This window comes from Petromyzon marinus, chromosome 77, assembly GCF_048934315.1.
Source record: "Petromyzon marinus isolate PM22_M1 ecotype Great Lakes invasive population chromosome 77, UKy_Petmar_22M1.pri1.0, whole genome shotgun sequence".
NCBI classification, from domain to species: domain Eukaryota; kingdom Metazoa; phylum Chordata; class Hyperoartia; order Petromyzontiformes; family Petromyzontidae; genus Petromyzon; species Petromyzon marinus.
This window is the reverse complement of record NC_133743.1, coordinates 4,433,275-4,461,186: the sequence shown is the minus strand read 5'-3', so window position 1 is coordinate 4,461,186 and position 27,912 is coordinate 4,433,275. Positions and strand designations below refer to the sequence as shown.

Below are 27,912 nucleotides of genomic sequence, written 5' to 3'. Positions count from 1 at the left end.
CTCACGTTTCGACCATAACACAAACGGTCGTCATCAGGTGTGTCGGTTTGCATTAATTATTTTATTTTTAAAGGGTGTATTTATTTATTTAAAAAACGTCAGCGCCACGCGCGGCGATTTGGCAGTTTGTTTAGAAGGACGAGTCCATCTATGTTCTGAAAAGAGGAGGGGGGAGACGAAAAATTAATGTATGCTGTCTGAAATCCACTGTAAGCGTGAACAATCAATTAAGACCTGAAATGGTTAATCAAATCTTTCCAATGATTGCTAAGCCAGAATCCATCTTCTCGGTTGAAATTGTCTCTGTGCTTGTATATGTGGATAGCCTCATGAACGAATCTCTCATGGTAGCCAGATGGCTTACAAGTTGTTGGAGGGAGTATATTTTATTATTTTATTGTTTCCCTTCAACGTGGCTTTACCGAAAGAGCTAAGAATATGAATCCCTGCAGTCACGAAAGCTTTAAATCAAAAATATAATCTGTTCAGTTACCCTGCTGCTCGTTGGGGGCGGGGATTGTGTGAACCCCGCAAGTGACGTCATGTCACTTGCTGCCGCATGACGTCACGAGTTACCATTTAGCTGCTGCTCGTGCGCTCACTGAGATCCGAGGTGAGAAGTTTACATCGTGGTGGTGGTTGTTGTTGTTGTTGTGGTGGTGGTGGTTGTTGTTGTGGTGGTTGTTGTTGTGGACCCAGGAAGAGCCTCGCTCCTTCTCCCTCTCGTAGGGATGTCACTTGAGTAGCAGCGAGTATGGAATCGATGTCCAGGTTGGAACATTACAGCGCAGGGCCTTGCCTCCTGCCCTCGCCTGATTGCATAAGTTCTCTGCTTAAGTTTAATTTGTCTTCACCTGGCTCACTACTTTGAAACTTTGTTTTATTTTAAATATTTCTACGTTTTTATTATAGCAGGCATAGCCCACTTGAGCTTCACAGTGGGCTTATCAACTTGTGGAAATGTTTGTCGGTCAAATACTCTAAACGCGTGGTGATGTTGACTCTAAATGTGCAGGGGAAAACCGCAGGATCCGGAGGAAAATCCACGCGACCACGGAGAGAGAGACGCGCAAACTCCAAATATACAGCCATAATAGAGGTTTGTTTGTGTTAGATCGCGTTAATAATAAATGTTCCGTTAACACCACCACCACTCAACACAGCCAATTAGTAAGAGGTTACGTGAACAGAATGTGGCCATGCGTCACCAGTACAGCACATCAGTGTGTTGGAGAGCCAAGCCACAACATTTACAATCTTGAGTATAACGTTTTGACAGTAATTACAACCAGCTTCATCAAGCGACAGTCAAATGCTGTGGCTTGGCTCTGTGGGAATATAAATCGTCTTGCTGGGTTTATAGCGCAGTACGCTAAATGTTGCACTACCGCTCCCCACTCACGCACAAACTTAATCGGAAGTATAGTATTTATCCAGTAATAACTAAGTTACCCGGCTTAGCTCAGGTCTCAGTAATAAAACATTAAGAGTAATGTCTTGCCATGCTGGCTTAATCACAATTATTGAATTCTGCCAATGAAGTCGGTAAATGTGTGTATATTATGTTTTTTGTTGTGTTATTCAATCTCAGGGCTTGTTTGTTTCATAATGAGGACGGCTTTTAAATGCGTTGCCCTTGGGAGAGCTTCTGAATAGACAATGTTGGATGTTTTGCCATCTGGTGGGTTTAATCGAATGAAGCTTCCATTTTGGCATACATGTCGACAGAAAATTGGTGGAAGAGCTCTTTGCATCTCAAGAAGAGATTGAAGTTGCCGTTTCGCACCATGATTCTGAAGGCAAAGCAGTCCATGGCGGAAATCTTTTGTGTTGGCAAGCCTGTTGCTGGGTCAGTTTGGCGAAGTAGGAAATTGTAGCCATCATCACCTTGCCAGAAAATCAGTAGACATTGAAGAGCATCATAGGATCGGTGTGTTTCATTTCTGTGTAGGGTATTGTTCCTCAGTTGCAAGGCGATGCCTCGAGTGCCATGTTCAGCAGTCAGAATGACACCGACTTTAGATGCGAGTGCATTTAAGCAGCACTCATGTTGACCATGTGGAGTTTAGTCTGCATGAGTAACAACATTGTACTCTGAAGTCATCTTCTCCATGGCACACTTGAAACTGAATGTAAGAGTTTTCCTTATGGAGCATGTCTTGCAATAGAACTTGCATCTTGGTGGTGACATTTTTGCAATGCTGGTGAGCCTGTCAAGTATTGTCAGACATGCAAGTAAATCTCTGGTAATGTAGGTAGGTCATTAGGTAGTTGCAGCAGACTGCCAATGCGATTACGTACCTGGCCCTGCACTTGAAATGTGGGCATGTAGCCAGATGTTAGGATGAGTGGGTCGGTGCCAAAACATGTAATTTGGAACCATGAGTTCTATCTTATATTGTTTCGGAAATGGCTTGTCAGGTATCAATACATGAATAGGCTCGGTATAGGCAGCTGAACCATGGTACTGTTGCAGCATAGCCCATGTCATTGCATGGCAGTAGCTGTAAGAAGTAGACATGGAACTAATTGCAACTAATAGATCAGAAGTACTTATCCTTTTGGCTCCAGGGTAGGCACCTGGTTGCAGCAATTGTAGTACTGTTTGCAAGCTGCCGTGCTTGTTGGCGGACTGAAGTTTGATTAGCTGTGGTAGCAGCCATTTGTGCTGTGTTAGTTTTCTGTGTAGCTTATTGCTGTTGATGAGATGCATTCGCTGTAGGTGCAGGCATAGCAGCACTGGCAGCATGCTGTCTTGCTTCTTGGTGTTCAGGAGTGTCTTCAATAGGTGCAGCCATCGCAGCACTTGTACGAATGGCATCAATTATTGTAATCCGCTTTTGTGAAGAGAAGCGCACATTTTCCGCAAGGAACATAGGTGGAGGTAAACGTTAGTAAGCAGAAAATAATAATAAATAATGATTGTGTGAGTGGATGCTGTGGTGAGATTGTTAATAAAATGATAGTTGTGTAATCCATAATAAAGGTTTTTGGGTTAGATCGCGTTTATTTATAAATGTGTCGTAACCCTCCACCACACGACACGGCCAATCAGCAAAAAAAAAGTGTCACGTTGACAAAAGACAGTAGTGAATTATTTGTCTTTTGTCAACGTGACACTTTTTTTTTGCTGATTGGCCGTGTCGGGTGGTGGAGGGTTACGACACATTTATAAATAAACGCGATCTAACCCAAAAACCTTTATTATGAATAATATTGGTCGCGAAAGCCTACGTGTTAAGTTGTGTAATCGCTGTAGGAATGTGAAGACATAGCTGCAAAGGAATAAAGTATAAGGATGTAAGTTGTTGGAGGGAGTAATTGTTTGTGGTGCTTGAAGTGGGTATGCATAGTATGTGTGTGGTGATGCATATACACAAAATTATTTTAACGCGAGTGTGTGTGTGTGCGTGTGTGCATGCTTTTTATTCTTTACCACGCGATCTAGACTTGATGTATTTAGTTGTAGCTGTTGTATAGTGGCTATATTGTGTAGGAGGAGGTCGGTAGTCCTGGTACATAGATGTAGGTATTTTAGAATATTACATGTCTTTTTAAAATAAATATTGCAGTGTGTGTTAGAGGTTAGCCGTGCATGTGCATAGAGGACAGTAAGGAGCTGGAAGTGCTATAATTTGGCAGCAAAAACGCAGGGCTGATCATAGGGAAGGATAACATAGTAAATATGAAAACAAATATTGCAGTGCAGACACTTATGTTCATGGTGAGTGCTTGGAATTGCAGTACATGAAATGTCATAATGTGTTTGCGTGTGTGGCTAACCGGAAATAGTGAGTGCCCTGGGCTTTAACACATGGCGAGATAAATAGAGGGGGGGGGGGATGAGGAACGGTGGGGGGTTGGAGGTTTTGAAGGCGAGTGGGTAAGCTGAAAATTGTGCGAAAAAAACACTAACTCACCTGTGAGTATGATTTGAATGTTTAGGGTGTGTAGGTTTCAAGGTGTTGGCAGAATTTTGTTCACAATAATTAACACATGCGCAAAGTCTGTATTTAAATAGCTTTATACTATTTTTAGTCTTCAAATATTTTTTTGTATATGGTTTCTCAATTTTTATTTGAATTGTTTCGTTTTTAGTTTATTTGGAATGCACTACAATACTTGTTTTAATTATGATGTGAATTTTAGTTAATGTTTTCCTAACGCCATTACTTGGGTAAGGCGTAAGTATTGGATATCACACTTTTAGCTTTCGCTCAGCAATTTCCAAGAACGTAACCTCCGATATTCAAGGGGATAATTTATTTCTGTCGATCGACTACAGCAGAGGAGTATGGATTTTTAGCGGATACTAGATTTCTGCATTTTGATAATTAATGCCTATAGTATCATAAAGGGTCTTTGGGTTGTTTGTTTTCGATGTCTCTGCCTCTGCCCACATTCTTTGAGGATTGGCTTGTGAGAGAAATTCACTCTGGCCCTATGCATTATGTTACATAGCATCTTCAATAATTACGTAGTTTGAGAATCTCACAATGGCCATTTAAATAAATTGCATTTGTTACGGTTACAATGATATGCTAATAAATGCCTGGTTATAGTTAAGTGATCGTTCCCTGCTGGTGAGCCATGTTACATCTGGTGATGATCTGGCAATGGCTACTCAATGAGATTGGGTTAGAGTATCTTGTTCTGTGCCTGGATAATTTCATCATGAAATGGGGCCTTTCGTATGTTCCCCAAAAGTAAATAACCTACCTGGGAATTTCATGTCACACAACACTGTACCTGCTCAACTCTCCATGAGTAATCAGGCAGTTCTACAAGTGGTGGAGGAGCTCCCATACCTGGTTTATGTGTTCACGACTAGCTCTGGTTTGGCAGCCAAAGTCTCACTTAAAATTCGTCGAGCAACATTCTTTCATTAGACTGTGTAACATTGTGTGTCAGCTGCCTGGGCTTTTGCTTCATAGAAAGCTGTGAGTGTCCATCGCCAAGGTCTCGTCTGTTTGAGACCATCCCTCTCCCTGCCATACTGGCATTGTATCCGCCTCTCACCCTTCGTCCTGTGGATGGTGGGCGCACAGGACGGTGCCACGTAGCCATTACAGGCTGGGCCCATATGGATTACATGGGTCACCTAGCCACCAGGCCTCGTTCCATGAGTGATATCAATATACAATATCTGTGAGGAGGCCCCCCAATAGACTGCCCCTGGAGCTCTCCCGGGCACGTCCCACTGGAGTAAGTCCCCGGGGCCCGGCCCTTGGACATGCTGGTGGGAATATGTCGCTTGGCTGGCTTGGGAACGCCTGGGAATTCCCCAGGATAAGCTAGAGTCTGTCGCCAGGGAAAGGGAGGTCTGGACTGCCCTACTCAATGTACTGCCACCACAACCGTCATGAAGACAAGAGGATTTAGAAATAAATGAACGAACAAAGCTGTGAGTCTTCTTGGCCACAGATGTTACTCCTTTCTCTATGGATGCAAAATATTAACTTACTTAAAGGACCGCCTGTTCTGGCTTATAATTAAGACTGGCTTGCCTCTGATCCCCTCTATTGAACCAAACAAGATTGTATTAAAACCTTACAGATACCTAAAATATCAGTACAGAATATAATCAATGAGTCTCTTTGACAGGTGAGGCTGCATTGGTTGGGTCATGAATCCCACATAAAGACAGCATGCTCAAGCATCTTCTGTTAGTCCAGATCTTACGGGCTAAACAGGCATGGCATTGGCTAGAGAAGAGATTGGAGGATGTGGAGGTGATCAGGCCTGCTGATGACTGGTACCAGGAGTGTCAAGATCGGCCTCTGTGGAGGAGGCCCGTGACATATGCTGCAGGGCAGTTGGAGGTATTTGCTCTGCAACAACGAGGTCGGAGTAGCAACGCTCACATGAATGGGTGGAACTCTGGGTGCCTAAAATGCAGCAAGACAGTGGGAAGCACAGCTGGTGCATCTGTCAATCATCTCAGTCCATCCCTTCACACCTGGATCATTCCCATGATCTGACAAGTGATCCACACATGACAGTCACGTGAAATGTATGTGTAGTAAGTTCAACTGAGTCGCAGCCGTACACTTGGAGGCAACACATTTATTTAACACCAACACACGGGGTAACTGCCCCTTAACAGAATAACAACCTATGGTGGTGACCACCAGGCTAACTGCACTAATTACAACGTAACTAGCTAGTCCAGTTCCACGTGTTGGAGACTTGGTGTAACGTAGACGAAGGTTTCTTCAGGTTGAACAACAACGCCGGTCCCTCTGAGGGACCCGTCTTATATTCTCTGCGGCGTGGCTGGCTCCGCCCTTGGCCACGACCACCTTCCAGAATCCTCGAGCAGTATCTGGACCCCGACCACGTGACCACCCCTAGCCCCCACTTTGGGCCCCTTTGTAGACTTAGCTTGTCACGTGTCCTCGAATCAACCAGAGTGCCATGGCCTTTAGTAACCTCATTCCTACGGCCGGCACTCCCACACCTTATCCTGTAGGGATGGCACTGCACGCCAAACGTGGTGCCATCTAGCGCTATCAGTCAGCGCTCACCGAACCCCTCTAGGGCCGGTACTACACCCACACCAGAGTGGTATCCGCGTAGTTTGTTACACCGCACGCCGTGCCTCTCTAGGGCCGGCACTACACAGTGACACCCCACGATGTCACTACATCTGTAAGAGTTTATCTATGTGGGGAGTGGTGGCGCAGTTATTACACTGTGTAACAAAAAACATGTTTGTTCCTGGGTAGCGGTATTTCCTAATTGCCTATGCCTCAAAAGTACAGAAAATGCTATTCCCCACAAACTTTGCTTTTTTGACCAGGACGCTGATATTTTTAAATGCACCTATTTTCAATTATAAAACGGGCGAATTTGTGTATTTTTGTTTACATAAAGTCCTGGTCACAAAAGCAAAGTTTGTGGGGAATAATAGCGATTTTCTATACTTTTTAGGCATAAGCAATTAAAAAATAACACTTTGTACCCAGGAACTAAAATTGTGTTACATAGTATTATCACTGTATTATAAACTCAATAATTATAGTTTGATTATATCCGACAACAAACGTGATTGATAAGTGAAAACGTAACTTCTTGTGGGGAAGCATTAATACTGAGCATATGAAGGTGGCCAAGCATGGTTTTGAAGACACCACTACCTTTTTACTATGCCAGTGTGTGACAGTGTCAAGTTTGTATTTGCAGTAAAGTATATTAACTCTATTGAACACGGAGGTTAAATCAAAACAATAGTTTATTTTTGTTTTCCTCTGGAACTTTTTATAGGAATGGAAACAGGAAATAACACAGCACATATGCAGCTGAAGTTAGATCTGTTCATCCCAGCATTCAAGGAAATCTGAGCCTGGCTTCACACCTCTAAGTTGCGATTGAACATTAATTTATGCATTTCTGCATAATAAAAATAGTATTAGTTTCAACACCCTTAGCTTTGTTAGCTGAATTTAGCTTTCATAAATATTCATTTTCTAGCCAGACAACCAAAATTGTATGCTTGTAGTTTTGAGTTAACATTCATTTTGAAGGTACTTGGGCTTCCAAGCATATTTATGACCATTAGCACTCTAATTGTCATAACAGCCTGTGTGATGAATTGGGGAATCTTTTTCACTATGTCATGATTATATGAATTAGTATAGACGTGTTAGTCATGTGTCACTGTGTATATATGCATTCCTCTGTGCCTCGGTACTGACGTAGATGGTGTGGATATTCTCTTTTTTCTGTCTGCAGCTGTCACTTCCTCTGCAGAATAGTTCTGATGGAGCAAAGGCGCTCAGCACAGCTCGGTGCAAAAAGGAAACAATGTGACCAGTGTGCATATAGCACGGATCGTCCTGTACGCTTGACACAGCACCAGAGAACTCACACAGGAGAGAAACCCTTCAAGTGCACTTTGTGTGAAAAGGGATTTGCATGGCCATCAGTTCTTCAGAGCCACCAGAGAACACACACGGGAGAGAAACCCTTCAGGTGCACTCTGTGTGGGAAGGCGTTTGCACAATCACCACATCTTCAAATACACCAGAGAACACACACGGGAGAGAAACCCTTCAAGTGCAGTGTGTGTGGGAAGGCATTTTCAGATTCATCTGCTCTTAAAAAACACCAGAGAACACACACAGGAGAGAAACCCTTCAAGTGCAGTGTGTGTGGGAAGGCGTTTTCACAGTCATCTGGTCTTGTATTGCACCAGAGAACACACACGGGAGAGAAACCCTTCAGGTGTACTTTGTGCGGGAAGGCGTTTGCAGTGTCATCACATCTTAAACAACACCAGAGAACACACACAAAAGAGAAACCTTTCAAGTGCACTGTCTGTGAGAAGGCATTTGCATGGTTATCAGGTCTTAATTGCCACCAGAGAACACACACAGGAGAGAAACTCTTCACGTGCACTCTGTGCGGGAAAGCGTTTGCTGAGTCATCACATCTTAAACTACACCAGAGAACACATACGGGAGAGAAACCCTTCAGGTGCACTGTGTGCGGGAAGGCGTTTGCAGGTTTATCAAATCTTAAAACACACCAGAGGACACACAATCATCATAACATCCCCAAGGAGTGGAGTCTGAAATCGGCTTGTGAAAGTCCAAGTGCTGCATTGAGCCCATCCCCCATGAAACCAGAACTAAATCCCAGCTTGGACACTTTTGAAGGTATCAAGGTGAAATGTGAAGAGGCGAAGGTGAAATGTGAGGAAGTGATGGTGAAGAGCGAAGAAGTGAAGGTAAAATGTGAAGATGAAGATTCAACTCCAAAATGGGACATTCACATCGATGGAGGCAACGTGAAGCAGGAGGAGAATTCTGACTGTGAGGCAGAGCGAGGCAACTCCCAGCAGTTTGTGGAAGTGGAGGTGTGGGTGGACTTCTTAGACAATACAAAGTCAAATGGAGACCTGGTAGATGTTTAAGCTTGAGACAATAAAGCACCAATAGATTCACCTTTGTCACAGGCCTTTAATGAAAAGAACGTGAAGTCGAACACTCAATTCCTGGGTTCAACCTGCAGAGTAAGAGCTACCAGTATTTGTGGAGTCTGTGGGTTCGGCTAGATGATTAACCAGGAGCAAGAGCCAATAAGCTCCCAAGTGTTGTATATATTAGGTCTTGAAAAAGAATAAAAATTTAATTTAAACTGAAAATGCGTAATTTTTGTAAAAAAATTGATCATGTATTTATGCTAATTCGGCTCTGCTTCCTTGCCTGGGTATTATCAATCGTGACTTAAAGCTATCGTGATTGCAGGAATTAATGTTCTTTGGGTCTCTCGGTAAGTCATGTAGATAGGTTTTTTGTTATTCTCGTTGAACTTATCAAAGTGTCTCTACCGAAAGACCCAAATAATATAATACAGTGATTCTCACTTGAACTTTTACTATTATGTTTTAGTGTGTTTGTCAGGTCTCAAAATTCAGATCTCACCACAGGACACAGTTCTTTTAATTATGATTATTACGCATGAACTTAGGAAGGGACACTCAGACTCTGCTGCGTTAAGCAACTTTAATATCTCAAAACAAAACTCTCTAATATGCAAACTCTTATGCTAGGAATTGTCATTCCAGTACTCCTGGAAATGTCCTACTCATTTATCCGTGCAATTAACCCTCATTGGTTACTTTCGGTAAAATCTTGTAGGTATAAAATAAATTACATCACGATGTTTCGGGCGCAACACAAGCATCCGTCATCAGGTGGGACAACCACAGCAAGAAACAATTACTGAAGTGGGCAAAATGGACTCCTGTGACAAGAGGCTATATAGGTAAGAGAGGGGGGAGGAGCCAGTGAGGAGAGATAGAGGGGGGTGTGGGGTAGGGGGAGTGGGGTGCTGCTAGAGGGATTAGGAAACGAGCAAGGCAAAAGTGAGCGGGGCTGGGAGTGGGAGGCTGAAGAAACTGGAGATGCAGATATGAAGGCAACACCATGAAGCAGTTAAGGTGTACCTGGTTAATAACATCCTTCCAATGATTGCTCAATTTGTATCCATCTTCTCGGTTGAAGTTATATCTATGTTTATATATCTGGATGGCTTCATGAACAAACCATTGATAGTAGCCCGAAGGTTTGCGGAGTACCTTGGTCTCGGAAAATCAATATCATGAGAGCCCACAGCCTTATAACAATGGTCAGCCACAGCGAAGGTATTGGTTCTGCCATGTTTCAGATCCGACTTGTGCTCGCGAACACGGTCCGAGATATGTCGTTTCGTTTCCCCAATGTAACACCCACCACAGGTGCAACTTAGTTTGTAGACTCCAGGATATTGCATGTCAGGAATGACATCCTTCACAGATGGGATTAGATCACGGATTTTGTGTACTCTCGACCCCGCCGCAAACCGACGAACCGGCGGCCGTACCACGAGATCGGTACATCGAAGTGCGTGAGATAGTGACAGTTGTGTGCACAGGCCGAGCATGTGGGGTGCCGCGACTTGCCAGAGTTTGATGTGGAGGCTTGTGGGCTGGGGTGTCGTCCGGCCGGGGTCCCGGCGGGCGTTGTCGTGGGGCCCAGCATCCCGAAGCCACGTGGCCCTTGAGGCCGCAGTTGTAGCAGGTGACGAGTGCACCCGCCGTCTGGGGTTGCTCCCGATGGCTCGATGTCGTTCGAGCCGGCCCCCCTCCGGACCTCCACTCTGCAGGGCGACCTGCAGCGAAAATCTCCTCGGATGAGGGGATGGTTGATGTCCCACCGCACACCGCAGCAGCACCGCTGGCGACGAGAGGTGGTCGTCGTTGTGACAGCAGATGTGCGTGTATGTTCCTCGCTGCCCGCAAGGAACATATGTCCCCATCGTCTGTGCGAGGACAATGATCTGCAATTCTTGAGCCAGCGCCAGAAGTTTTTCTGTGACCATCGCGTCCACCCCCTCGCAGTCCATGCACGGGAAAGCCGCTTTTGCAAGTGCCAGGAGAGCCGTGCGGTACGCAAGCGGCGACTCTTTCTGACCCCTGCGCCACTCGTGAAACAGTTGGCGACATTCCGATGGTAGCCCGTAGACAGTAGCGAGGAGTCGGAGCGCCGATTGCAGTGTAGCACGCGCCAACTTGGGAGACGTGTTGAGGGTGGCGAGAGCGTCATCATCCAACGTGGCCGGCAAGGCATGCAGCGCCTCGTCCGTCCACCCGGCCATCTCTTGATGGGCGAGGAAGCGACGCTCAAAGGCTCCCTAGTCGCCACCGTCTGACACAAATTCTTTCAAAATAGGCAAGCCCTGTTGGAATGATGGCTCCGTTTCCAACAGCCGCTGCCTATTCCCGCCCTTTTTTGTCATCATTGGAGGGGATGGCGGTCCCTATCGGCGGTCGCACAGTTGATGACGCGGCGTCTCGTGATTGTAGTCGGCAGTGCTCGTCCATCGTTGATGACGTTCCGCCTGCCGATTGGTCCTGGTGGCGAACGTCCACTGGTGATGACGCCGCGGCCGGTGATTGGCCCTCGCCGTCCACGTGGTGCTCCGGCGCTCCAATCTCAGTAGTAGACACCGCCATGACGGCAAATCCAAATTCTGGCGGCTGTGTGCTGGCGGGAACGGCCGTTGACCGGCATTCTTCGCCACGCTGTATCGGTACCCCCAGCCCCGCGCGGTTAATTTCTTCAAGCGTGGATGCCGCGGCATACAGCAGCTCCGCAAAACAGGAGTGAGCCGCCCGTAACCCGTCCCCTAACGGCGGCCACTCCTCTAGCTGCGGCGGCTGTTGGGTCGCCTGTGGCATCCCGGGGTCGTCGGCCAAGTCCGCTGGTGATGTCCCAGCTGAGTCGTCTTCCTCCCCACGCTCTAGCGAGCGGTTTGTCTGTCCATTACAAAGACCACTTCTGACACCAGTTGTAGTGGGTTCACGGGACACGGAGATGGTGGAGTAGAGGCAGCACTGTTTATTCAACTTTGGCAGAGTTACACTGAGAAGGGGTAACTGCCCCTCCACCCGTATACACACTGGGACACCCTCGAGGCTATCTAGCCTAACCACTATGCTCCCAGTTCCTCCGCTACAGGCGCTAGAGGAGGCTATCTGACCTGGCCCTGGTCATGGCACAGGTCACGGCACCCCACCAACCAGACCGACCCTTAAAAGGGCTCCGGCTCTGAGGCTCTGGGGCCGCACCACTGGCTTACCCTGCCAGTCCTCAAAAGGGCAGCGGTCAGGGGAGTCCCAGGGTCTATCTAGCCGGCCTTCCTTCTTCACTGGTTCTTCACTCTTGGCCCCAATACTATGCCCCGAGCTCTCTGCCCCCCCCCCCTCCCCCCTTTATACCCATACACCACTGAGGGGCGGGGCTGACGTGGTTGTAGTCACTATGATGTGACTGTGTGTTCCCTTGCCACAACCCCTACACATTCATGGGGGTCGTGTGCCCTGCTATTTGTCCGTGTTTATGACGGCCTTTGCCCTGGTGGAGATTTCCCAGTCTCAGCCTCCCTTTGCATCTGGGTTTTATTAAATTGTATGGCTACTTCCTTGCCGCAGCTCTACATCCAGGTCAAACTTATAAAAACAAATGGGCAGAATTATTGTGCGCACTGCTGCGCGAGGGCAACCGAGGGCAGGCAGGTGCGCGAGGTGCAAACCGTCACCTCTTTAACGAGAGATTCGGTTGCAGACGGGGTCGGTCCGGGGTCGTATGCTAGCACCGGAGGTGTCGCCTTGGAGACGTGCGATAAGGAGTGATTGATGGCCTAACAGGCGCCAGCCTGTGGGGCCCTAAAGAGACACAAGGGAGGAGCTAGATAATTGGGAGGAGGATATAAGGGGGGGGGGGGGGGGGGTGTGAGGACGGAGCGGGAGTTCGGGCTCTGGGAAAAAGGTGAAGACACGGCCTCAACCCTCACGAGTCGACGGACGGGTGATGGTTGATCCCCCTGCCCGGATCGGACGAGTGAGTGGGTCTGAGGGAACGTAGGCGAGGGCAGCCGGCGCTCTGAGCGAAGCTTCTGTGTGAGCGCTGCTGTGAGCACCCCCAAGTGGCAGCTGCCTCTATGTGGCATAAGGTGACCCTGCTCTAGCCTGCATGTGGGCATGAGTCTGTCAGTAGGGGGCGATGATTGATGTGCAATCTCCATTATGTAATTTCTGGATAATGTTTGGAATTAACCAAATATTTACTATGACGCGAAATTACCTATGCATTTAGAATGACAATAGTATGTTTTACATCCACTGTTAAGTAGACGGTGCTTATTTTGTTCAATGTTACTGGAGTAGCCATGCGTGCCTGTCGGATTTGAACCTTGGACCTCTGCAATAAATAGAGAATGTGCGACCACTTGGCTTCCCTCAATCTGAGTGTAGGCATGACAGCCTGAATGTTTCTAACTAGCGCAGATGTTCCATTTAGAGGGGTCCACGTTTCACATGTCAACAGAAGGGAGGGCATTACTGTAGCCGAGAAGAACCGGAGCGACAGACCAGGTAGCTTCCACACAGCATAGCGCAGCTGATGAAATGATAATGCCGCCCGACTGATTCGGACCACCCACAGTGTACACACAGGCAGTGTACCCACAAGGTGTACACACACCATGTACACACAGCGTACAGTTTACCCACACAGTATACAAACTGTCCACACACGGTAACAAGAACAACAACCGCCATTCGCCACTAAGTGATGGTGACGTCACCACGGCGCTTGTGCCAGGCGATGTGCACGGGGCAGACCTAGGTGTCATGGGTCGACTGGGAGGACTGGCCATTGCACCACCTGTGCCCCTGACTGCGCCAACACAGTGTACACACAATGTTCACAGTGTACACACACAGTGCACTCACACAATGTACACACACAGTGTACACACACAATGTACACACACACACAATGTACACAGTGTTCACACGCACAATAATGTTCACGTTGTTGAGCTCATTCACCCAATGGGTCTCTGTTCAAGAGAGGGAGCCATAGAAATGAAATCTAAATAAACTTGAACTCTGACCCTGATCTCGCTCTCTGACGTCACCACTCGTTAACTCGGCGTGAGACGCGAGGGGGAGGTGTCCCCCACTAGTGACGTCATGTCACGAAAGTATTCACACCCCCGAATCCCCCTCCACCGGGATTTTGAGCATGACGTCACGTCTGGTTGGTCGCTGCCGATTTTCGTCCCAGTAAAAATGTTTACTTGGGCAAAACTACGATTAGTCACTGGCAGCTCATTAACATAATTTATTCATAAATACCGTCGCGAGTTCATTGCCACGGGTTAAAAAGCCACTCCCCATCACCTGACATGGGCCCCGCTCATTAACATAATCTATTGAGTTGCCCTGCTGCTCGTTGGGGGCGGGGATTGTGTGAACCCCGCAAGTCTAGATTTAAAGCTTTCGTGACTGCAAGGATCCATACTCTTTGGTTCTATTGGGTAAAGGCACGTAGGTAAAAAATAAAATAACAAAAATCACGACGTTTCGGCCACAACACAAGCGGCCTTCATCAGGTGAAGGGGACGAGACTGTCTGGAGGACAGCGCTGGAGTGAAAAAAGCCACGCTCAGATCGCGACCTTTAAGCTGTGTGAGAAGAAACAAAGCGCCTTGACAAAGGAATTAGCATAGAATTTAGCATTAAAATGGCTGAGTGATTAGCATACACATCCGCAGAGGCACCCCTTGACAAAGGAATTAGCATAGAATTTAGCATTGAAATAGCCCCGCAAGTGACGTCATGTCACCTGCTGCCGCCACATGACGTCACGAGATACCAGACAGCTGCTGCTCTGCGCACGCTCGCTCACTGAGATCCGAGGTGAGAAGTTTTCATCGTGGTGGTGGTTGTTGTGGTGGTGGTTGTTGTGGTGGTGGTTGTTGTGGTGGTGGTGGTTGTTGTTGTGGTGGTGGTTGTTGTTGTGAACCCAGGAAGAGCCTCGCTCCTCCCTCTCGTAGGGATGTCAATTGAGTAGCAGCGAGTATGGAATCGATGTCCAGGTTGGAACATTACAGCGCAGGGCCTTGCCTCCTGCCCTCGCCTGATTGCATAAGTTCTCTGCTTAAGTTTAATTTGTCTTCACCTGGCTCACTACTTTGAAACTTTGTTTTATTTTAAATATTTCTACGTTTTTATTTTACCAGGCATAGCCCACTTGAGCTACACCGCTCTTATTTTCAGAAGCGACCTGCCCACAACACAGTGGGCTTATCAACTTGTGGAAATGTTTGTCGGTCAAATACTCTAAACGCGTGGTGATGTTGACTCTAAATGTGCAGGGGAAAACCGCAGGATCCGGAGAAAAATCCACGCGACCACGGAGAGAGAGACGCGCAAACTCCAAATATACAGCCATAATAGAGGTTTGTTTGTGTTAGATCGCGTTAATAAATAAATGTGCCGTTAACCCCACCACCACCACCCGACACAGCCAATTAGTAAGAGGTTGTTACGTGAACAGAATGTGGCCATGCGTCACCAGTACAGCACATCGGTGTGTTGGAGAGCCAAGCCACAACATTTACAATCTGAGTGACGTTTTGACAGTAATTACAACCAGCTTCATCAGGCGACAGTCAAATGCTGTGGCTTGGCTCTGTGGGAATATAAATCGTCTTGCTGGGTTTATAGCGCAGCACGCTAAATGTTGCACTACCGCTCCCCACTCGCGCACAAACTTCATCGGAAGTATAGTATTTATCCAGTAATAACTAAGTTACCCGGCTTAGCTCAGGTCTCAGTAATAAAACATTAAGAGTAATGTCTTGCCATGCTGGCTTAATCACAATTATTGAATTGTGCCAATGAAGCCTGTAAAAGTGTGAATATTGTCACGGTGTTTGGTTGTGTTATATAATCGCAGGGCTTGTTTAATAATGAGGACAGCTTTTAAATGCGTTGCCCTTGGAGAGCTTCAGGATAGACAATGTTGGCTGTTTTGCCATATGGTGGGTTTAATCGAATGAAGCTTCCATTTTGGCATACATGTCGACAGAAAGTTGGTGGAAGAGCTCTTTGCGTCTCAAGAAGAGATTGAAGTTGCCGTTTCGCACCATGATTCTGAAGGCAAAGCAGTACATGGCGGAAATCTTATTTTGTCTTGCCAAGACTGTTGCTAGGTCATTTTGGCGAAGTAGGAAATTGTAGCCATCATCACCTTGCCAGAAAATCAGTAGACATTGAAGAGCATCATAGGATCGGTGTGTTTCATTTCTGTGTAGGGTATTGTTCCTCAGTTGCAAGATGATTCCTCGAGTGGCATGTTCAGCAGTCAGAATGACAGCGACTTTAGATGCGAGTGCATTTAAGTGGCACTCATGTTTACCATGTGGCGTTTAATCTGCATGAATGACAGCACTGTACCTGCTCAACTCTCCATGAGTAATCAGGCAGTTTTACAAGTGGTGGAGGAGCTTCCATGCCTGGTTAATGTGTTCACAACCAGCTCTGGTTTGTCAGCCAAAGTCTCACTTAAAATTTGTCCAGCAGCATTCTTTCATTAGACTGTGTAACGCTGCGTGGAAGCTGCCTGGACTTTTGCTCCATGCAAAGCTGTGAGTGTCCATTGCCAAAGTCTCGTCTGTCTGAGACCATCCCTCTCCCTGCCATACTGGCATCGCACCCGCCTCTCACCCTTCGTCCTGTGGATTGTGGACACACAGGACGGTGCCACGTAGCCATTCCAGGTTGAGCCCAAATGGGTTACGTGGGTTACCTAGCCACCAGGCATGGTTCCATGAGTGATATCAATATAGAATATCTGTGAGGAGGTCCTCCAATAGACTGCCCCTGGAACTCTACCGGTACAGGTTCTACTGGGGGAAGTCCCCGGGGCCCGGCCCAGGACATGCTGGTGGGAATATGTCGCTCGGCTGGCTTGGGGATGCCTGGGAATTCCCCAGGAAGAGCTAGAGTCTGTCGCCAGGGAAAGGGAGGTCTGGACTGCCCTACTCAATGTGCTGCCACCACAACCCTCACCAAGACAAGAGGATTTAGAAATGAACGAATGAACAAAGCTGCGAGTCTTCTTGGCCACAGATGTTACTCCTTTCTCTGTGGATGCAAAATATGAACTTACTAGCTTTACTACCCGGCTTCGCCCAGGACTTGGATTCACCACGCCGGGCTGCCTTTGTCTCCCCAGTGGCGATGTTCACACACCACACCAGTTACTCGTTTGAGGCTGAGTCGACCTAGGGGAGGCCCAGGACCGGTTCAAATAATCGTCACCGGTGGTGGTCGTAGTGCAGCGCGCTAACCACTACACTACCTCTTCCCCCCCCCACACACACACGTGTGCGCATCCATAGGTACACATACACGCGCTTGCTGCAGACACACACAACTTTCAGGGTGCGTATGGCAGTAAACGACTGAAATAATAAAGCAATGCTGCGCGAAGAACGCCTTAGACCTGCAACACATATGTATGGCGCTGTGCCCGCGGAGGGTTGGGGGGCATGAGCAGGCACACTCCGTTACGCTTCCGCATACGGGCCACATGAGAGATGTGACGTCACAGCTCACTTATTGCGCCCCCCCCCCAAAAAAAAAGGATACACAAGTCTATTTTTTACAAATTTTGCATGGTGTACAGTCTGGAAGTACCCACTTGGCAAATTTCAAGTTTGTTGCATGTCGGGAAGTATGCTAAACATTTTGAACAGAGACATGTTCACAAATTTCCCTTGTATATATAGATTTTAAGGACCGTCTGTTCTGGCTTATAATTAAAGCTGGCCTGCCTATGATCCCCTCTATTGAACCAAACAAGATTGTATTAAAACCTTACAGATACCTAAAATATCAGTAGAGAATATAATCAATGAGACTTTGGCAGGCGAGGCTGCATTGGTTGGGTCATGAATCTCGCATTAACAGACAGCATGCTCAAGCATTTTCTGTTAATCCAGATGCTAAGGGCTAAACAGGCATGGCATTGGCTAGAGAAGAGATTGGAGGATGTGGAGGTGATCAGACCTGCTGATGACTGGTACCTGGAGTGTCTAAATCAGCCTCTGTTGAAGAGGCCCATAACATATGCTGCAGGGCATTTGGAGGTATTTGCTCTGCAACAACAATGAGATAATAGGGTTTTTTTCCCTTTTTTCTGGCAACAACACTGAAACCTTTTTACAAGGATTCATGTCTGCATTAACCACAATACCTGCAGTCAATATGAAAACAAAAAACACACTGATAATATATGCAGGCATGGTTTTGAACACACCACTACCTTTTTACCATGCCAGTGTGTGACAGTGTCAAGTTTGTGTTTGCAGTAATGTATATTAACTCTATTGAACACGGAGGTTGAATCAAAACAATAGTTTATTTTTGTTTTCCTCTGGAACTTTTTTCTAAGAATGGAAATAGGACATTAAGACAGCACATATGCAGCTGAAGTTAGATCTATTCATCCCAGCATTCAAGGAATACCTCTAAGATGTGATTGAACATTAATTTATGCATTTCTGCATAATAAAAATAGTATTAGTTTCAACACCCTTTGCTATGTTAGCTGAATTTAGCTTTCATAAATATTCCTTTTGTAGCCAGACAACTGAAATTGTGTGCTTGGTGTTTTGAGTTAACATTCATTTTGAAGGTACTTGGGCTTCCAGGCTTATTTATGACCATTTGCCCTCTCATTGTTTGTCATAACAGCCCGTGTGATTAATTGGGAATCTTTTTCACTATATCATGATCATATGAATTAGTATAGACGTGTAAGTCATGTGTGACTGTGTATATGCATTCCTCTGTACCTCGATACTGACGTAGATGGTGTGGATATTTTTTTCTGTCTGCAGCTGACACACCCTCTGCAGAATTGGTCTGATGGAGCAAAGGCACTCGGCGCGGCTTGGTTCAAAAAGGCAACAATACGACCAGTGTGCATACAGCACGGATCAAACTGGACATTTGACACAGCACAAGAGAACTCACACAGGAGAGAAACCCTTCAAGTGCACTGTGTGTGACAAGGCATTTGCACGGTCATCAGTTCTTCAGAACCACCAGAGAACACACACGGGAGAGAAACCCTTCAGGTGCACTCTGTGCGGGAAGGCGTTTGCACAGCAACCACATCTTCAAACACACCAGAGAACACACACGGGAGAGAAACCCTTCAAGTGCAGTCTGTGCGGGAAGGCGTTTTCACATTCATCTGCTCTTGTATTACACCAGAGAACACACACAGGAGAGAAACCCTTCAGGTGCACTCTGTGCGGGAAGGCGTTTGCACAGCAACCACATCTTCAAACACACCAGAAAACACACACAGGAGAGAAACCCTTCAGGTGCACTCTGTGCGGGAAGGCGTTTGCACAGCAACCACATCTTCAAACACACCAGAGAACACACACGGGAGAGAAACCCTTCAGGTGCAGTCTGTGCGGGAACGCATTTGCAAAGTCATCTGCTCTTGTATTACACAAGAGAACACACACAGGAGAGAAACCCTTCAGATGCAGTCTGTGCTGCAAGGCATTTTCCAATTCATCTGCTCTTGTATTACACAAGAGAACACACACAGGAGAGAAACCCTTCAGGTGCACTCTGTGCGGGAAGGCGTTTGCACAGTCATCAGATCTTAAACAACACCAGAGAACACACACAGGAGAGAAACCCTTCAGGTGCACTCTGTGCGAGAAGGTATTTGCACGGTCATCAGATCTTAAACAACACCAGAGAACACACACAAAAGAGAAACCTTTCAAGTGCACTGTCTGTGAGAAGGCATTTGCATGGCCATCAGTTCTTCAGAGCCACCAGAGAACACACACGGGAGAGAAACCCTTCAGGTGCACTCTGTGTGGGAAGGCGTTTTCACATTCATCTGCTCTTGTATTACACAAGAGAACACACACAGGAGAGAAACCCTTCAGGTGCACTCTGTGCGGGAAGGTGTTTGCACAGCAACCACATCTTCAAACACACCAGAGAACACACACGGGAGAGAAACCCTTCAGGTGCAGTGTGTGCGGGAAGGCATTTGCAAAGTCATCTGCTCTTGTATTACACAAGAGAACACACACGGGAGAGAAACCCTTCAGGTGCAGTCTGTGCGGGAAGGCATTTGCAAAGTCATCTGCTCTTGTATTACACAAGAGAACACACACAGGAGAGAAACCCTTCAGGTGCACTCTGTGCGGGAAGGCGTTTGCACAGTCATCAGATCTTAAACGACACCAGAGAGCACACACAGGAGAGAAACCCTTCAGGTGCACTCTGTGCGAGAAGGTATTTGCATGGTCATCAGATCTTAAACAACACCAGAGAACACACACAAAAGAGAAACCTTTCAAGTGCACTGTCTGTGAGAAGGCATTTGCATGGCCAGCAGTTCTTCAGAACCACCAGAGAACACACACGGGAGAGAAACCCTTCTGGTGTACTCTGTGTGGGAAGGCATTTGCACAGTCACCACATCTTCAGAACCACCAAAGAACACACACGGGAGAGAAACCTTTCAGGTGCACTCTGTGCGGGAAGGCGTTTGCACAGCAACCACATCTTCAAACGCACCAGAGAACACACAAGCATCAAAAGATCCACAAGGAGTGGAGTCTGAAATCGGCTTGTGAAAGTCAAAGTGCTGCAATGAGCCCATCCCTCATGAAACCAGAATCAGAAGTAAATGTCAGCTTGGACACTTTTAAAGGTATCAAGGTGAAATGTGAAGAACCGAAGGTGAAATGTGAAAAGGTGAAGAGCGAAAAAGTTACGATAAACTGTGAAGATGAAGATTCAACTCCAAAATGGGACCTTCACATCGATGGAGGCAACGTGAAGCAGGAGGAGAATTCTGCCTGTGAGGCAGAGCGAGGCAACTCCCAGCAGTTTGTGGAAGTGGAGGTGTGGGTGGACTTCTTAGACAATACAAAGTCAAATGGAGACCCAGTAGATGGTTATGGGTGAGTGTTCACAGTGTACACACATAGTACACACAGTGTACACAATGCACACAGTGCACACAAGGTTCACAGTGTACACACTGTACACACAGTGTACACGCACACTACACAGTGTACACACACTGTGTACACAGTGTACACACGCTGTGCACAAACGCTGTGCACACAGTGTACACACACACAGTGTACACAGTGTACACACACTGTTAATGCACGGAAGGGGTCTCTGTTTAAGATAGGGGGCCAGAGAAATGGAATCTAAATAAAGTAGAACTCTGACCCTGATCTCGCTCTCTGACGTCACCACTCGTAAACTCGGCGTGAGACGCGAGGGGGAGGTGTCCCCCACTAGTGACGTCATGTCACGAAGGTATTCACACCCCCGAATCCCCCTCCACCGGGATTTTGAGCGTGACGTCACGTCTGGTTGGTCGCTGCCGATTTTCGTTACAGTAAAATGCTTATTTGGGCAAAGCTACAGTTTTTGGCGGCTCATTAACATAATTTATTCATAAATACCGTCGCGAGTTCATTGCGACGGGTTCAGCAGCCAAGCCCCATCACCTGACATGGGCTCTGCTCATTAACATAATCTATTCATATTGTTTCTTTCGGTAAAGTCACGTAGAAGGGAAACAATAAAACAATAAAAATATAAAACAATAACATTCTCACGACGTTTCGACTGCAACACAAGCAATCGTCATCAGGTGTGAAAACCACAGCAAGAAATTTTGAAAAAAGTGGCGTTTTTTTAACGTGTTTTTTTTATTTTATAGTTTCCCCTCTACGTGACTTTACCGAAAGAACCAAGAATATGAATCCCTGCAGTCACGAAAGCTTTAAATCAAAAATATTATCTATTCATCTTCTTTGGTTCTTTCGGTAAAGTCACGTAGAATGAGAATAAAATAATAAATTGATAAAATAAAATAACACAATATTCTCACGACGTTTCGGCCACAACACAAGCGGCCTTCATCAGGTGAAGGGGGCGAGACTGTCTGGTAGGACAGCGCTGGAGTGAGAGAGCCACGTTCAGATCACGGCTTTTAAGCTGTGTGAGAGGAACAAAGAGCCTTGACGAAGGAATTAGCATAAAATTTAGCATTGAAATGGCTGAATGATTAGCTTGTGACTGGTCACAGAAATAGCTATGTTAAAAGTTAAAGCATACACATCCGCAGAGGCACCCATTGTTAAAAGGAATTAGCATAGAATTTAGCATTGAAATAGCTAAGTTAAGGCATACACATCCGCAGAGGCACCCCTTGGCAATGGGATTAGCATAGAATTTAGCATTGAAATGGCTGAGTGATTCGCTTGTAACTGCTACAGAAATAGTTACGTTGAAGTCAGAGCATACACATTCACCGAGGCACTTAGTACAAATCAAACAGGAGAATTTAGCATTGAAATAACTTGGCGAATTTAGCATTGAAATAACTGGGTGATTTGCTAGTGACTGGTCACAGAAATGACTACACATCTGAGCTATTCACAGTACTATATAGTGAACCAATAAAAACTAAAATATAAATTACCTTCATGTTATCAATAAACTCTATATTCTCCAATCAGCTAAGCTACCAACCATAAGTCGTTATATATCACAATTCTATATGGCGAAAAAATGGGTGGATTCTTACCCTCAAATTTCCGTACCACGGATAGCTACGGGCCCCGTTCAGACGGACGAGTTCGTCCATGGTCGGAACAGAGGAGGGGGAGAGAGACAGCTGCGAAGCCCTAGTATACTCCATGTTGTAAACCATACCATTAACCGTGGTGTGAGAGGTATTAAGAGGCAATGCTGGCGAAAGAGCTGCGGTCTGAAGGTCATCGTAAAATTACAATTAATTAAGAACAGAAATGATTTAACACATCTTTCCAGTGGTTACTAAGCCTGAATCCATCTTCTCGGTTGAAATTGTCTCTGTGCTTGTATATGTGAATGGCCTCATGAACGAATCTCTCATGGTAGCCAGTTGGTTTGCAAAGAACCTCCGTCTTGGAGAAGTCAATGTCATGTGAGCCCACTGAATTGTAACAGTGATCTGCCACGGCAGAGGAGTTCGTCTTACCGTGTTTCAAGTCTGCTTTATGTTCGCGGATGCGGTCCGAGATATGTCTTTTGGTTTCTCCAATGTAGCTACTACCACAGAGGCACTTTAGTTTGTAAACGCCCGGGTACTGTATGTCTGGAAGAGCATCTTTTACAGATGGAACTAAATCACGGATTTTGTGTACTGTGTTGAATCGGACCTGGATCTTGTGTTTATTCAGGATTTTGGAGATCTTTTTAGTGACCCCTGCAATGTAGGGTAAGTTGATGGTTTTGAGTGGCTCCACAAGAGGATCCTTCTTCATGACTGGAGTGATGGCTTTGCGGATTGTGTAGTCGGAGTAGCCATTAGCCCTCACCTGGTATCGACAATCAAAGACATTTCCCTGTCCCCAAACGACCTGCTTGTCAGTTTTGATGTGGTGTCCTTGTTCACCAAAGTCCCGGTACCTGACACCATCGCTATCATTGAAGACCTGGTTCATCAAGGACTGCATACTGATGTACCCCCCCTGGTGAGACATTGCTTAACCAACACATACTTCACCTGGAATGGAACTTTCTACAAACAAACTGAGGGCACCCCAATGGGCTCCCCCCTATCTCCGGTTGTAGCCAACGTATTCATGGAAAAATTTGAAACTGACGCCATCCAGACTGCCACTCTACGCCTGACCTTATGGAAGAGGTACGTTGATGACACCTTTGTCATCTGGCCACATGGCCAGCCTGCTCTAGACCAATTCCGCGACCACATCAATTCCATACACCCAGCCATCAGATTTACCATGGAGGTCGAAAAAGATGGCAAACTACCCTTTCTGGATGTCTTAATTAAAAGGAGACATGATGGTTCAATGAGCCACTCTGTCTACAGGAAAGCTACCCATACAGATGCTTACTTGAAACCGGATTCCCACCACCATCCATCCCAGAAGAACTGCCTCATCAAGACTCTATACCATAGAGCCCAATGCATTTCCGACCAGGAACACATTACCAGTGAACTCAAGCACGTACACCAGGCTCTCAGGGCTAATGGCTACTCCGACTACACAATCCGCAAAGCCATCACTCCAGTCATGAAGAAGGATCCTCTTGTGGAGCCACTCAAAACCATCACCCGACCCTACATTGCAGGGGTCACTAAAAAGATCTCCAAAATCCTGAATAAACACAAGATCCAGGTCCGATTCAACACAGTACACAAAATCCGTGATTTAGTTCCATCTGTAAAAGATGCTCTTCCAGACATACAGTACCCGGGCGTTTACAAACTAAAGTGCCTCTGTGGTAGTAGCTACATTGAAGAAACCAAAAGACATATCTCGGAACGCATCCGCGAACATAAAGCAGACTTGAAACACGGTAAGACGAACTCCTCTGCCGTGGCAGATCACTGTTACAATTCAGTGGGCTCACATGACATTGACTTCTCCAAGACGGAGGTTCTTTGCAAACCAACTGGCTACCATGAGAGATTCGTTCATGAGGCCATTCACATATACAAGCACAGAGACAATTTCAACCGAGAAGATGGATTCAGGCTTAGTAACCACTGGAAAGATGTGTTAAATCATTTCTGTTCTTAATTAATTGTAATTTTACGATGACCTTCAGACCGCAGCTCTTTCGCCAGCATTGCCTCTTAATACCTCTCACACCACGGTTAATGGTATGGTTTACAACATGGAGTATACTAGGGCTTCGCAGCTGTCTCTCTCCCCCTCCTCTGTTCCGACCATGGACGAACTCGTCCGTCTGAACGGGGCCCGTAGCTATCCGTGGTACGGAAATTTGAGGGTAAGAATCCACCCATTTTTTCGCCATATAGCATTGTGATATATAACGACTTATGGTTGGTAGCTTAGCTGATTGGAGAATATAGAGTTTATTGATAACATGAAGGTAATTTATATTTTAGTTTTTATTGGTTCACTATATAGTACTGTGAATAGCTCAGATGTGTAGTCATTTCTGTGACCAGTCACTAGCAAATCACCCAGTTATTTCAATGCTAAATTCGCCTAGTTATTTCAATGCTAAATTCTCCTGTTTGATTTGTACTAAGTGCCTCGGTGAATGTGTATGCTCTGACTTCAACGTAACTATTTCTGTAGCAGTTACAAGCGAATCACTCAGCCATTTCAATGCTAAATTCTATGCTAATCCCATTGCCAAGGGGTGCCTCTGCGGATGTGTATGCCTTAGCTTAGCTATTTCAATGCTAAAATCTATGCTAATTCCTTTTAACAATGGGTGCCTCTGCGGATGTGTATGCTTTAACTTTTAACATAGCTATTTCTGTGACCAGTCACAAGCTAATCATTCAGCCATTTCAATGCTAAATTTTATGCTAATTCCTTCGTCAAGGCTCTTTGTTCCTCTCACACAGCTTAAAAGCCGTGATCTGAACGTGGCTCTCTCACTCCAGCGCTGTCCTACCAGACAGTCTCGCCCCCTTCACCTGATGAAGGCCGCTTGTGTTGTGGCCGAAACGTCGTGAGAATATTATTGTGTTATTTTATTTTATCAATTTATTATTTTATTCTCATTCTACGTGACTTTACCGAAAGAACCAAAGAAGATGAATCATTGCAGTCAGGAAAGCTTTAAATCGAAATTATCTATTCAGTTACCCTGCTGCTCGTTGGGGGCGGGGATTGTGTGAACCCCGCAAGTGACGTCATGTCACTTGCTGCCGCATGACGTCACGAGTTACTATTTAGCTGCTGCTCGTGCGCTCACTGAGATCCGAGGTGAGAAATTTTCATCGTGGTGGTGGTTGTTGTTGTGGTTGTTGTGGTGGTGGTTGTTGTTGTGGTGGTGGTTGTTGTTGTGGACCCAGGAAGAGCCTCGCTCCTCCCTCTCGTAGGGATGTCACTTGAGTAGCAGCGAGTATGGAATCGATGTCCAGGTTGGAACATTACAGCGCAGGGCCTTGCCTCCTGCCCTTGCCTGATTGCATTAATTATCTGCTTAAGTTTAATTTGTCTTCACCTGGCTCACTACTTTGAAACTTTGCTTTATTTTAAATATTTCTACGTTTTTATTTTACCAGGCATAGCCCACTTGAGCTACACCGCTTTTGTTTTCAGAAGCGACCTGCCCACAACACAGTGGGCTTATCAACTTGTGGAAATGTTTGTCGGTCAAATACTCTAAACGCGTGGTGATGTTGACTCTAAATGTGCAGGGGAAAACCGCAGGATCCGGAGGAAAATCCACGCGACCACGGAGAGAGAGACACGCAAACTCCAAATATACAGCCATAATAGGTTTGTTTGTGTTAGATCGCGTTAATAAATAAATGTTCCGTTAACCCCACCACCACCACCCGACACAGCCAATTAGTAAGAGGTTGTCACGTGAACAGAATGTGGCCATGCGTCACTAGTACAGCACATCGGTGTGTTGGAGAGCCAAGCCACAACATTTACAATCTTGAGTATAACGTTTTGACAGTAATTACAACCAGCTTCATCAGGCGACAGCCAAATGCTGTGGCTTGGCTCTGTGGGAATATAAATCGGCTCGCTGGGTTTATAGCGCAGCACGCTAAATGTTGCACTACCGCTCCCCACTCACGCACAAACTTCATCGGAAGTATAGTATTTTTCCAGTAATAACTAAGTTACCCGGCTTAGCTCAGGTCTCAGTAATAAAACATTAAGAAAATGTCTTGCTGGCTTTATTAGAATAATTGAATTCTGCCAATGAAGCCTGTAAATGTGTGTATATTAATAATAGGGGTTTTCCCCTTTTTTCTGGCAACAAAATTTAAACCTTTTTTACGAGGATTCATGTCTGCATTAACCACTACTTGCAGTCAAAATGCAAAAAAAACACACTCAGATAATATGCATTATCCTTGAATCTGATTGGTCCACACCAGAGACAGCTTTCTTTAGAGCCTCGTCTCAATTGGTGTTAGACCAGATGACGCCAAAAGGCGTACAACTCAACGACAATGCACTATCAAAGTATTGAGGGCTCGGGGTTAAGCATCTACATCATTGGACCTCCTTTGCCAGTACCATTGTGCATTGTCGTTGAGCTGTACGCCTATTGGCGTCATCTGGTCTAGCACCAATTGAGACGAGGCTCTAAAGAAAGCTGTATCTGGTGTGGACCAATTAGATTCAAGGACAATGCATATATTATCAAGAGTGGTGTGTTTTTTTGCATTTTGACTGCAAGTATTGTGGTTAATGCAGACATGAATCCTCGTAAAAAAAGGTTTAAATTTTGTTGCCAGAAAAAAGGGGAAAACCCCTATTATATTTTGGTACTGGCAAAGGAGGTCCAATGATGTTAAAGTATTAAAGCTTTCATGACTGCATAAAATTACTCATTGGTTTTTTCGGTAAAGTCACGTATGTAGAAAAACAATACAATTATATTAAAACAAAAAACAATCACGACGTTTCGATCACAACGCAAGTGATCTTCGTCAGGTGTCAAGAACAAATCACGGAGGTAAATACAACAAAAAGATGAGAGATGAAAATTCAAAAAACCTGAAAAAACATGTGAAGCACATCCAGTCAGGCCAACAACACATACACTTCCTGGCGGACCACGAATTTCAGAAGTGTTAAATTTCGTGTTCAACCTTTGGATTGCACATACCAGCATAGATAGAATGAAAAATACGAGGTACACGGTCGGTAGAAATACATATACAAGTCCACCAAGAGGTAAGGAGGGAGGAAAGACGGACAGGGAGGCAGAGAGAGGGGGGGGGGCGGAGGGATGAACAGAAGCTTAAATAGGAAATACGGTTGGAGGGGGGGAGGGGCCAGAGCGAGAGCGGCAGCTCAAACACGCACATCTTACACATACAAAACGGCAGCTCAAAAAAGGACCACCTCTTGTAAATACAAAACGGCAGCTCAAAAAATGACCACCTCTTGTAAATACAAAACGGCAGCTCAAAAAGGGCATATCTTACACATAATTACAACGGTGACTTCCCGGTAGAAGTGTGATAA

At 45.9% G+C, this 27,912-nt stretch overlaps 1 protein-coding gene across 1 annotated transcript; it reads left to right on the top strand.

The window, feature by feature from the left end:
* Nucleotides 1–619: 619 nt before the first annotated feature.
* LOC142907336 (uncharacterized) lies at nt 620–26,193 on the top strand. The gene is made up of 5 exons (XM_076056754.1): nt 620–771; nt 1,016–1,099; nt 7,735–8,911; nt 18,749–20,853; nt 26,115–26,193. The coding sequence occupies exons 3-5, from the start codon at nt 7,763–7,765 to the stop codon at nt 26,191–26,193; spliced, it is 3,333 nt and encodes a 1,110-aa protein (XP_075912869.1). The 5' UTR covers nt 620–771; nt 1,016–1,099; nt 7,735–7,762.
* Nucleotides 26,194–27,912: the final 1,719 nt, after the last annotated feature.